This window comes from Microtus oregoni, unplaced genomic scaffold (genome assembly GCF_018167655.1).
Source record: "Microtus oregoni isolate MIOR12 unplaced genomic scaffold, Mior012 000028F_ref0000031, whole genome shotgun sequence".
NCBI lineage: Eukaryota > Metazoa > Chordata > Mammalia > Rodentia > Cricetidae > Microtus > Microtus oregoni.
In genome coordinates, this window is record NW_024543087.1 from 26,932,163 (window position 1) to 26,945,273 (window position 13,111).

The following is a 13,111-nucleotide window of genomic DNA, read 5'->3' on the forward strand; positions in this document are numbered from 1 at the left end:
AGGGGTGTCGGAACAGGCAAGGTCTGTTTAAAAGAGTCTGGCTTAAAAGCCATCCCAGCTGGATTAGGACTGGGCAATGATGGAAACTGCTTGTTACATTGCAGGGCAGGGAAGGCTGCTCAGGAGACTCACTTTTTCCCATGGAGTACAGAAGGGTGTTGTATTTACAGCTGGTATAGCTCTGGTTGTCTGCCTGGGGACAGGTGGGCCACTTGGCCTCTGTGTTAGGTGAGTTCCGCATAGCCTCAGGGCTTTGGGGACTGTCATATGCTTCAACTTAGACCAATTTAATCTTGTTAGAAAGTCACTATGGGGTTACTATGGCTGTTTCTAAAGAAGGGGCCTATTGTCAGGGCCAGCTGGGCACCATGTAGCTTATCTTCCTAAGGGAGTTTGACTCTGTCATCCCCAGGCCTGACTGCTCCCAAATCACTGAACCTAACCCGTAGCCCGTCAGATGACAGCTTCTGGACTTGGTAGCTATAGAATAAATCCATAACCTCTGTGGGGAGTCACAGGACACAGTGTAGGAGGAGAGAGCCGCTTGTTTGTTCCCAGCTGCTTAGCCCTGAAATAATCACACAGAAACTGCATTAATTAAATCACTGCTTGGCCCATTAGCTCTAGCTTCTTATTGGCTAACTCTTACATATTAATTTAACCCATCTCTATTAATCTGTGCATCACCACGAGGTCATGGCCTACCAGCAAAGTTTCAGCACTCCTGTCTCCTGTGGGGTTCCATGACTTTCTCCTGACTCTGCTCTTCCTTCTCCCAGCATTCAGTTTGGTTTTTTCCGCCTAGCTAAGTTCTGCCCTGCTACAGGTCCAAAGCACTATACTCCATCCAGGAACAAGGGACACTCTTGCCTTCCTTATATCCATTCTACGTGTCAAAATAAGGAGGGAGTGAGTGTATGGTCTCGTCCACACAGAAGCTTCATCTGCAGTGGCATAGCATTGCCTACAGCAGCCTTGAGGCCACCTAGGCCTTGGCTCTTTCCCTCCAGTGCTGTCAATTCCAGAGCCGGTTCAGTCCCCACAAGCTGCCCCCATCAACCTCATTCCTTACTTCAGTGTTTGTGTTTGCAGGAGCTGTCTTAAGTCCTTTGTGGGAGAGGGTACAGTGCAGATATTTAGCCTGAGCAGCTCTCTTCCTCCATCTGACTTTTCCTCCGTTTCAGTTGCTTCTGGTATTGGCCACATCAAATGGAAAACTCCATTCACAGGGTTGCAGGGTGTTGTGGAGCCTGCTGTCTTCTCATTGGTCCTGTAATCTCTCACCATACCTGGCTTAGAAATGAAGCCTTATCGCTGGTATTGTTTGCACAGGAAAGAGCACCACAGAGGCAGGGGGTCGGGCTATCTGTGGCTTTCATCACCCCCTCGGATAAAGGAGTCGCTACTGTACTTAACATAGTTTAACTAATCCCATCTTTAAACACAGTAAGAGTTGGCTTATCACTGCAAATATGTACTTAAAGGAGGAGTGAGCAGGCACTCAGGGTGTGGACCTGCTCTGGGCCCCCAGCGGTGCCTGCTGCCTTCTCAGCTCCTGTTTTGGTTCATAAATTAGTAATTTGTGGTTTCCTCCTTGGCAGTGAGGCCTGGAAGGTACCCATTACTCTGGTCCATCGTAGGGGATGTCTAGTCCAGTGGTGGGAGCTAGACGTGCCCATATAAGTCTGTTGCCTCAGAGTGCCTATGCATAGTGCTGTGCCCCATCGTCTTTGTAGTGGAAGCTGCCTCTCCGTGAGTGCCCTGTGCTGTGTTATGAGAGGTCTGTTTGAACTCTGCTAGCATTAAAAGTATTTGTTAGGAATATTTCCTAACTGAGCCTCTCCACCGGCGCAAAGAACTCTAATCAGGCCAGATTAGACCTAATCAAAAATGCCCACATTTAATGAATGCCTCGCTCTCGGGTGGCCAGGAGCATGGCAAGGGGAAGACAGAGGAGAACACATGCAAAACCCAAAAACCACATGTTCTTTCTTCCAGCACAAGCCTAAATACCCTGTGGGCGTGGTCCTGACCCTCCCTGAGGAGGGTTCAGCGCTTGGCAGGCTGGGAATTGGAGTCCAAGTGCTTGACAATTCCCAGGCCAGAAGCTGGGGTGACACTTCCAATTCAATATTACATTCCAGACTCTTTGGAAATAGGAGTGTTAGAGGGCTGGGGTCTCACTTTTGACCAAACAGTATTAGCCATGTGAGTGCCTTGTTTTTAAATGCCCTTTTTGCATTCGTAAAGATGAACATGCTTTTCCACATCCAAGAAGAAAAACAACTCTTTCAAGCATTCATACGACAGATTTTAGATTCCTGCTCCTTTCCTGAGCCAGGTCTCAGGGTAGCACACCAGCAGACGTGTACGTGTAGTGGAGGAGCCAGTCCAGTGAGGACCTGAGGAGAGAATGTTCTAGATGGAGGGACCAGAAAGGGCAAAGGGCCTGCAGCTTGCAGAGCTGGGCCTGCTTGAGTAACACTGGGACCAGGGTGAGTGGCCTGGAGTAACAGGGTGAGTGAGCTTCTGAGGCCTAGCAGCAGGCAGGCTATCCCACCCCGGGGAGCCACTTAACATGTCAGGTCTCATTCTCCCTGGTCAGTCTCAGCAAGTGGAAGCCAGCCCAGGTGAGCATTTTAGCAGAGAAAGAAGAGAAGGAAATGGAGGAAAAACTAGAAAAGACTTTGGTAGTGCACTGGGGCCTGAGCCAGCAACCCAACCCAGCTCAGGGTAGTGACTTAGTTAGGGTTTTATTGCTGTGAAAGAGATACCATGACCACAGCAACTCCTAAAAAGGTAAACATTTAACTGGGGCTGGCTTACAGTTCAGCGGTTTCTCCTTTGTCGTCATGGTGGAAAGCATGCCAGCACACAGGCAGACATGGTGCTGGGGGAGCCAGGAGTTCTACACCTGGATCAGCAGGCAGCAGGAAGTGAGTGGACCATTAGGTCCGGCTTGAGCTTCTGAAACCTCAGAGCCCTCCAGTGACACACTTCTTCCAACAAGTCGCACCTACTCCAACAAGGCCACACCTCTTAATAGTGCCACTCCCTATGGGTCTATGGGGGCCGTTTTCATTCAGATCACCATAGGTCACCCTTGGGTGTGCTACTTCCGGCTTACTCTCCATGCTTGGGCACTGTTGCCCAACGAATGGTCTCCTCTCTCCAGGAGAAACACAAACAGCTTTACCCTACGTAGAACACTTAAAATGAGAGGGTGCCCCCCACTCCAGTCTCCTTCCTTCTTTTGCCATAGCCTCTGTTATTCCCATTCATTCTCTCTCTGTGTCTCTGTCTCTCATACACGCACACTTAGTGTTCTTGTGTGGTGTGTTTCCCCAGGCTGAAATGGAAGCTCCCTCCCTGATTCAGAGATTTCTCTTACTCCTGTCCATTGCTCTTACCACCCAAGTACCTAGTACAGATATTTGTTATTACCTGAGAGACTGACAGAGAATGGCCTCAGAGACTGAGGGGTGACCTTGGTCAGGTGGGAGGGGTGAGCTGCAGGAGGGGTTGTGGGGGATGAGAACGAGGAGGTACATTGCTGATAGTGCTGTCCCTCCCAGGAGCCATGGACACTGGAGAAAGGTTATGGCCCAGCTCCAGCATTGCCTCCGAGATTTCTCCATACTCTGGGGGCTGTCTCCTGAGGGGTTGCTGTCTGGTTTGCGCTTAGGGACATTGGCATGCTGGTTTATTTGAGCATCTTTAGCATGCGGCATCAGATGAGACTAGAATGTTCTCAAGCTGAACCTGTGGTGAGAGGAAAGTAGACAAGTGGTCATACTGAGTTACACAGAAAGGCCCAGATAAGCGCGCCCTGGAGAAAGTACATCCGGGTTGTCTTTTTATAAGCTTGTTTTGTTGACATAGGCAGTCAGCCATTCTTTAGTCTGCTAAGTTTTTAGGTGTGGTATGAATCTCTTCTGGTTTCCAGCCAGGCAAGCTTTTCAAATTGTGCTTCCTAGTAGTAGCACTGCTGCCGTGGCTCGGGTAACCGTCCCTGCGGAACCCAGATCACAGCTGAAACAGCCTGTGTCCTCTTGTGTGTGACTGGCCACAGGATCCCACCGTGAGCACTGTAGCATAAGTATACTTGAATGGTGCGTATAAAATATATATATAAGAACTCTAAGAACTTGAAATAATATTTTTTATTGTCTCAGTTGTCAGCACAAACGCAGAGTCCCAAGCAGGCCACCGTCATGAGTTATGCTGAGGAGAAATACATGCTTGGGGTAGTCCGGACAAGGCCAGGCGTTGTGGCAGAGAGACTTGAAGATGCCTCACCCTAAACAAGGAGGCTTACATCTTCCTTGTGTGAAGGAGGATTCTTGCCACTCAGCCCCTTCTAGCCATTCAAGGGGAGGTTCCTTCTAGGCTGTTGTTTCCTCCACTTTCTAGAAATGTCTCCACAGCTGACCCAGGTTGCTGCTGTGCTGAAACAGCTGCCTGAGAAAAGAACCGAGCAGGAAGGTGCCGAAACCTGGGAATGGTATGCATATGTTAGCAGTGGGTTCTAAACAAGTTACCAAGAAGAAATAATGGAATTTGGTATACAGTTCTAGCCTCACCTCACACCTTTGTTTTAATATTTCCATCAAAATCTACATGTTTAATAACTGCTGTGGTGATATAATATTCAATATTCTGGGTCAAGGAAGATGATGGACATGGTATTTTCACAATACATCTAAGAATGGGACATGTCACAGTTGAATTCATTCCCACGTGTTTTGGAGCATCTACCAGATATGCTCCAGGATACAGGGATGAAGCAGGATACAGGGATGAAGCATCTACCATAAATGCTCTGGGTTACAGGGATGGAGTGGGATACAGGGATGAAGCATCTACCAGAAATGCTCTGGGTTACAGGGATGAAGCATCTACCAAATACCCTCTGGGACACAGGGATGGAGCATCTACTTGATAAACTCCAGGATACAGGGATGGAGCTAGGGATGAGGGATGCAGGCCTGGGCAGTGGGATTCAGGTCAGATTCTAAAGACTCAGCTCCCTAGTCCTCCTACCATGAAAAAGACAAGCCATTAGTTATCTGTCCTGTGAATGTTTTTCTTCCACGAATCTTCCTATTTCTAACCTGTGAGAAAATGTAACGCAGGGGCTGGGGTGTGATTTGGTGGTAGAGCTTGTGTGACATGCTTAAGCACGGTCAAGGCTCAGGGTTCAATCTCCAGTGCTGGAATACAAAAAAAAAAAAAAAAAAAGAAAGTTGTAACGAATACCATTAGATAGCACAGCTCATTAAGCAGATGTCCCAAGAACCCGGGACATCTCAGCAAACACATTCAGGGGTGAAAATCCATTTCTAAAATTGGCAGCCATGTGTTTTCAGCGCCTCAGAAGTCACCAACCTGAAAGAATGGTCCAGAACAGGAGATTTGAATCACATTGATGGATAGCCTTTGTTGATGTGAATTCATGTTGACAGCCGTGTTGTGGGCCTGGACATTTTATTTCCTAGTTTATAAAACATTTATGTGCTCAGCCTCGGGCAGAATAAATTGCGCTCTGTGTTTATGAGACCTAGTTCCCTGCAGCTATCCTGGGGGCTCTATTAGACTCTACTGCATGTCTAGATTAGCAGACTCTAATTTTAAAACATTGTTTTTAAAAGATGGAATTTTTCAGGTCTCTACTTTTGAGAGATGTAAATCGATTTTGGCATCAGTTTTAAAAATATTTCCAAAGTTATTGGGCTTTCAGACAGTGAGGTTTGCCATTAGAACCGTTTATCTGCTGCTTTCATGTGAATTTGCATGCAGTTTGCTTGCCAATGGCCCTGTCTGCCCACATCTCTTCAGTTGGAAAATGTGGACACACTCGTGGGCCATCTCACTATTCAGAGAAAAGGTGTGTGCATTCACAGGTCGTTTAGTGATGCAGAGAAAAAGTGTGCTACTCATAGGTCCTATCATTATCTAGGGAATTGTGTATTAGTGATGGAATAGGTACAGTGTGCTTGTCCTTACCTTATATACTCTGTGACAGAAGCAGATAATCTCACATCTCACGAGCTTTTCTTAGCATTCATTGCCACCTAGATTAAGTGAGATATTTTATGTGCAACATGCATAATGGTCTGTAGATGGTTGTAGAGATAGGCATTGTTATCTTATTCAGTTAATGATTCCCTAAAGAGACATGTTTCCAGAGGTTGGGAACAGTGAGGATTAGGCAGATCTCCCATGCGGACATATAAAAGGGTGGAGATGGGAAAGGAGGAGCATGCTGTATGCTGGGCAAAGGAAGATGGCCGACTCTGTGTGCCTAGAATATGGTGTCAGAAGGAAGGAGGTCTCTGCGAGGGGCCCTAAAGCACAGGGACAGCTGTGCACACGCCTTTCCAGAAGGTGGTGATGTGAACAGGCTGTGAGGGGTGAGAGGGGAGAAGGGCAGGGTAGACTGAGGAAGACATTAGTAAGGGTCCTGCAGCCATGCAGACCAAGCTGTCTAAGGTCAGAATCCAGGGAGTGGCTGTGTGAAGATGGAGGAGAGATGAGGAAACAGTAGGTGGGAGAATCTACAGGACTTGACAAGGGTCAGGGTAGGAAAGGAAGAAAACCAGGACAGCTTCCTGCCTACCGCCTGACCCAGAAACAGCAGGATGTGGGGCGTGCTGGCCGGAGGACAATGCCAAATCCCAGAGTATCAGATTCGGCAGAGGTTGGGTACTCAATGACCTCCATTGTGTCGCTAGGTACCCATGGTCAAGTCGGGATGAGACTGTACCTTGATAAAGACTTGTTTTCCCTTCATTGTTGATTATTTTTGGTTTCTGCCTTCATGTGTGCCTATGCACTGTGGAGCCAGAAGAGGGCAGTGGACGCCCTGGGACTAGAGTTAGAGATGATTGCAAGCTGCCACATGGGTGCTGGAAATCAAACCCATGTCCTCTGGAAGAGCAGCTTCTGAGTCATCTGTCTGGCACAGAAACTGAAACTGTAAAATTGCTAAGCCCCAGAACCTGTTGTGGGAGGCAGCAGAGGCCATGACACACACGGGTTTAGATGTGCTGATGTTTGACCACTCTGGAGTGTTCTAACCACTGCTTCTCTGTGTTGTCCCTTTAGGAAGCCATATCACCCTAAACTAGAAGCTTTCGTTAGTCACATGTCAAAAGGACCAGGAGCCTCTTTTGAAAGCCCCTTAAATTCCCTGCCTCTTTACCCTAACCATCCTCTTTGTGAAATGGGAGAGCTCACACAGACAGGTATGTACAACCGCCTGATCACGTCCCTCACACATGCGCCTCGGTTCCTGTGCATTCGGGATCATATGTAAAGGTCTGTGGGACACCGAGAGGCCATACACGTTACCAGTTAGCTGTGCGGGGTCCTGGCAGTGATCAAATAAAAATGGGGAGTAGGTGGGAAGCTTTCTCCGGACTGGTAGTCCTGGGCCCTAAGTGCCCAGAGCCCAGGGACTGGTATGGCAAACACAGATGTTTTTATCCCAAAGCCTGAAAAACTATGAACTTAACTGCTCTGGGCTTGATCCCCAGCAGCCCCAACACTTGACAGGCACTGGAGCCCTCGGCTTCCAGCTGTGGTGATCGGCAGCAGCAAAGCCAGCAGACAGTGCAGTGCGGCTGCAAATGATGCCTTCAAGGGTTAGAACACATCAACCTCTTGGGGTGCTAGGACTCCCACCCTACAGTGACCATGTTACAGTGGTCACGCCTAGGGTGTCTGAAATCTCCAGACCCTTAAGCCCTAGCAGCTCCCTGAAACTTTCCAGCAACCTTGGCCCCCCAGTTTTTAGCCTGTGACTCTTACAGTCTGTTTCTTCCTCTCTCCACCTTCTCTTACCTGCTCTCGGTTCCTCAGCTGTGCCCCCGCTGCAGTGGCCACAGCCTGGGGGCTGTGCTGCCACCTTGGCCATTGCCACTGCTCCTTCTGCAGTGATAAAGAGTGAGCGCGGATGGAGGAAGACCATTCAGAGGCCTTTGATTGGTGCCCAATGCAGCAGCACGAGGGGGCCGTGCGGAGGTGTCTCCCAGCTGATTAGACAATCAAGCTAAAGCCAGCAAAAAGATATGGCACACACACACACACACACACACACACACGTGAAGGAGTATTTGCACCAGTTACAAGCCTTCCAAAGCCGGAGCAGGCTGCCCTCAGCTGTGTTTGTAGGGGTTCCCTGAAGCTGCTCAAGTGTCCTCAGGGCGACTGAAGTGTCCAAAGCAGCCAGACTGCCATGAGGGTCATCTGGCCAGTCACCAGGAAGGGGGTGCATGTCTGGCAGTACCGTGCCCCAGGCTGCCAGGCGGAGGACGAGCCCATCAGACAGCCTGCCCCTAGATTTTAGTCATTCACAGAGGACATTAAAAGAATGTTTGGAATAAACTTAATAAAGACTCAACAAAAGCGCATCACGGAACTAAACGATTTTAATAGCATCTGATGGTGTTTAACATTGCACAATAGTGCTTACACTCCTGCCTCAGTGCCCTAGACTCTCCCTAGGTTGGTCCTCTGATCTGACTCATATGGACTGGTACCTCAAGGAACTCAGAGGCCCCAGGGTATCTAATGAAACATCTGCTTTCTTAAAATTGAGAACAACTTGACAGGCTAGATGGCTGTCATGGGTAATCCCTGGGTCCCGTGGGGTGGAAGGAGAGCCAGCTCCTGCCGTCCTCTGACCTCCATGTGCACACCAACTAAAAAGGAAAAGTAGCCTTTCTTGTTACAGAAGCATCACTGTTCATGAGCATAAGTTACAAAAGACTACAAATCAGAAGAAAGCACCACAGTCACCTAAGATACAGACGACAGGGAGGTGACTCAGTGGTTATGAGCACTGGCTGCTCTTGCAGAGGACCCAGGTTCAATTTGGTTTCCAGCACCCTTATGTAGGATCACAACCATCTAGTTCCAGGGCATCCAACACCTTCTTCTGACTTCCTTGGACATTGGTGCACATACATACATGCAGGCAAATATGTACATAAAAATAAGAATAAATTTTAGGAAAAAATGATTAAAAAAGAAACAGACCCTTAATGCTAACCTTTCTTCCTGCACACATGCAGTGGCGTCTTAGTGAACCCGCCCTTCCCTATTCCATCTTGTTACGTAGGAATATATCAGGAGGTAGACAAGATGGCTCACCAGATAAAGGTGCCTGCCTCATTTGGGGATGGAACTCTCCAGATCATTTGGACACCTGGACATAAATGACGTAACTGGCCACACTGCCCCGGGTGTAGTTCATGTCCTCACATATCCCACCCATTACTCCCATTACTGCAGTGGCGTCCCTCACCTTCTGCAGGCCTGGGGGCAAACCTGCTGATTTCTTTCTCCCCTGCTTGCAGATAAGCTTTCTCATTTCTTTAAAAAGTTCATTCCTTGCTGTCCTCCAGTGGTCCAAAGCCAAGGCAGTGTTGAAGGAAACTGGAAGTCTTGTTTCTACCCACTTCCCGCCCATCTCACTTCTCTGCCCTCCTTCTCTGGATGTATCCCCCACTGGCTTGCCGTGTGTCCCGGCAGAAGCTTCTTTATGCAAAATGCAGGAGACTGTGAACACGCTCTCGTGCTCTCCCTTCTTTCTCATTTAGAAGGAGCATAATAAATGCACCGTTTTTCATTTGCTCCTTAAATACCATCTGGGTATCTGGAATTGTGGAGTATGAGCTGGTTGGCTGAGCTTGGAAAGGCCCTGCAAGGCCAGAGAGAATGCCCCAGAGGTTAACAGAGGGTCTTCGGTTGGGCATTCTAATGGAAACAGGGTCAAGGAGGGAGTGTCCCAACAGTAAGTAGACTGGTAGACAGATTTCGCTGTAGCCTTCCCTGCCTGAGGACTGCTGTGTCCCTGGGCAGTGTGCATACACCTGCCCTCAGGTATATGCAAATGAGAGCCAGTGGGTAGGGAGGTTGTGACAAAGGCAGGCCTCCACACCCCATCTTTCTGGAAAACCCTTCTCATAACTTCTGCTTCTGTTAACTTCTGCTGCTGTCAAACACACCAGAGAAGGGTGCTGACCCTTCGTGGCCCTTTTGTTAAACTTTAGTAAGAAGGATTCTGTGTCCTCTGGTGTTGCAGGAGTTGTGCAGCATCTGCAGAACGGCCAGTTGCTGAGGGACATCTATCTGAGGAAGCACAAACTTCTGCCGAACAACTGGTCCTCAGAGCATCTTTACCTGGAGACCACTGGGAAGAGCCGCACCCTGCAGAGCGGGCTGGCCTTACTCTACGGCTTCCTCCCAGATTTTGACTGGAAGAAAATTTATTTCAAGCACCAGCCAAGTGCCCTATTCTGTTCTGGAAGCTGCTACTGCCCACTGAGAAACCAGTATCTAGAGAAGGAGCAGCGACGGCAGTACCTCCTACGCCTGAAGAACAGCGACCTGGAGCGGACCTACGGGGAGATGGCCAAGATCGTAGACATCCCCACCAAGCAGCTGCGGGCAGCCAACCCCATTGACTCCATGCTCTGCCACTTTTGCCACAACGTCAGCTTCCCCTGCAGCAGAGGTGGCTGCCTGGGTATGGAGCACTTCAAGGTGATCAAGACGCACCAGATAGAGGATGAGCGTGAGAGGCACGAAAAGCCCCTGTACTTTGGGTATTCGCTCCTCGGGGCCCACCCCATCCTGAACCAGACGGTCAACCGGATGCAGCGAGCCGCCGCAGGCTGGACCCACGAGCTGTTCACCCTCTATTCTGCTCATGACGTCACTCTGTCACCAGTCCTCAGTGCCTTGGGACTTTTGGAAGCCAGGTTCCCAAGGTTCGCCGCCAGGCTGATCTTTGAGCTCTGGCAAGACCGTCAAAAGCCCAGTGAACATTCCGTCCGGATTCTTTATAATGGGGCTGATGTCACCTTCCACACCTCTTTCTGCCATGACTTCCACAAGCGTTCTCCCAAGCCCATGTGTCCTCTTGAGAACTTGGTTCGCTTTGTCAAAAGGGATATGTTCGTCGCCCTGGATGGCAGTAGTACTAATTATTATGATGCATGTCATGGGCAAGGGGCCTAAAGTATTTAGCCCAGCTCTGTTCTCTTGCTGGTTCCGTCTGTTGCTAAATCATGGTTGGAGTTCTAATGGATGCAGATTATGTTGGGTGATCATGCCTGTGGTTTCGGACAAACAGGAAGCACATAACAGTATGTCCCTATGGTACGAAATTACTGGTTCACAGAGGGAAAAGGGTCCATTATCATAGCTGTGTGTGGTCTAGAATGCTAGCATCAGGTTCAGTACTCAAAGCTTCCAATCCAAGCTGATACATGTTTTGGCCTGCCATGGAACCAGCAAATCTCTGCCAAAATCTTCTTGTTCTTGAACACTTACCTTAACCTTGTTGAGCGGAAAATGTTCCCAAAGTTACGAGTTCAAAGTGGGATGACAGCCTTTTTATGAAGGAACTGGAAGGTTGGTATCTTAGACTCTGTAGACCTAAAGGTCACACGGGGGCGTTGTCACATCTCCACTGTGCTCTGGGGACATGGCGACACATAAATGGCTGTGTGTGTGACTGTATTTGTGTTCCACCGGCCAAACAGAATAGGTGGCAGCCAGCTGTGGCTCACGGACTGTTTGCTGACCCCTGATCTATAAAAAACAAAACAAAACCCAGCCTGTTACAGTTGCACTTCCGGCACTTGGGGAACCAGCTGAATGCCAAGTTGTTTAGCAGATCCTTTGGTAGCTTCTGCTAGAAACACAGAATTGGGTCTCTATCTGACATGGTGACAAAGTCAAGGGGAAATATACGTTGGGGTCCGAGGGCTCATAGGAAATGATACAGTACTTGATGCTCATGGTGATTGTGGCACAACATAGCTTTAAGTGTGTTGCAGATCTTGTCCGTGATAGTCTGTTGGCTTCGTATGCTGGAATTTTTGTATTCCATTTAGTATTTTTATAGTCTAGGAGAATATTTTCTGAGACCGGTTTTAGATATATCCCTGTAGGAATATTCGATTTGCTGCACCTGCTTAGTGGTTGGGAGGAGGCCAAAAGCCGAATTGGGGCGCTTTTTTCCCCCCTTCCAAAAAATAAATCACTAATGGCTCATTCCCTTTGACAAGCTGGAAAACTGGGTCCATTTTTGAACCATTTTCGTCAGTTTCGAATGCCGAATTCCAATTGATTTTTAAAGAGGTTTCTAGAAAAAAAAACAACTTTGTTACTCGATAGTTAAATGATGTTTCTAAAATATTTTCTATGTCAGGCACAATTACAGCTCACTCCTTGGTTTCTAGGACAATGGTGCTAGTTTGTTCCGAAGACCTGGCCCGTGCACGTGGGGGTTCTCCGGCATCTGGCATTCCAGCCCTTTCTCTTCCTTCTTGCCTGGTGTTGCATTTGAACACGTTTTGTTTGTCGAAATAAAGATTTTGAAGAATTCTTAGCCTATACAACTCGTGTGTCTGAGTCGTTCAAGTTCTTTGCAAGGGAGAAACGGTGTATTTAAAGTCTACTTTCACTGCTTTATTTAGTGCTGAAAATTCTGAGCTCGTATTTCCCCCTCTATCTCTTATTAAAGCCTATTCGGGTTTCTCTCACCCACTTGCAAATTGTCGGATTTAGAACTGTTAAACATAGCCCGAAGGTTTAAAAATAAAAGGGGGAATTTTAAAAACACCAATTCATGGTATGTGTTGGTAAGAGTGTTTTGGGTAAGAGCCGACAGCAAAATGTATAGATGAAGGTTTACCTTCTAAGACATTGGCAACACAGAGCACAGAGTTCTGAACCCCTCATTCCCCAGCAGATTAATTCTAATACAAAATATACAAGAGCATCCCAGACCTTGGTTTCTTGGAAGTGATCTCATAGCATCATTCATGACAGACCTGGAACAGCCCATGGATATGTTAGCTTCATATTTTTATTGTAAAATTAATAGATTCTGGAAAATAATCCTGAGCAACAACCTCCAAAGTGAAGTTGCCCTATCGGGAAGGAGTCGCAGCTTCAGCTTCAGCCTCAGTTTCTCCCACTGCGCTCTCTCCACATACTTGAGACAGTTGGTGTGTGTAGGCTTTTCCACCACACCCCGGGGATAGCAGGTGTGTGTACACTTTCCCACCACACACTGAGAGCAGCCGATTCT

At 48.1% G+C, this 13,111-nt stretch overlaps 1 protein-coding gene across 2 annotated transcripts in view; it reads left to right on the plus strand.

The window, feature by feature from the left end:
* Pxylp1 (2-phosphoxylose phosphatase 1) overlaps positions 1 to 12,413 on the plus strand; it is a 64,155-nt gene extending 51,742 nt beyond the window's left edge. For both annotated transcript variants that reach the window (XM_041676713.1, XM_041676712.1), the window contains exons 5-6: positions 7,108 to 7,247; positions 10,091 to 12,413. In XM_041676713.1, the coding sequence (XP_041532647.1) occupies positions 7,108 to 7,247; positions 10,091 to 11,028 (1,078 nt within the window). In that variant the 3' untranslated portion in view covers positions 11,029 to 12,413. The remainder of the gene's footprint in view (positions 1 to 7,107; positions 7,248 to 10,090) is intronic.
* The last annotated feature ends 698 nt before the right edge of the window (positions 12,414 to 13,111 follow it).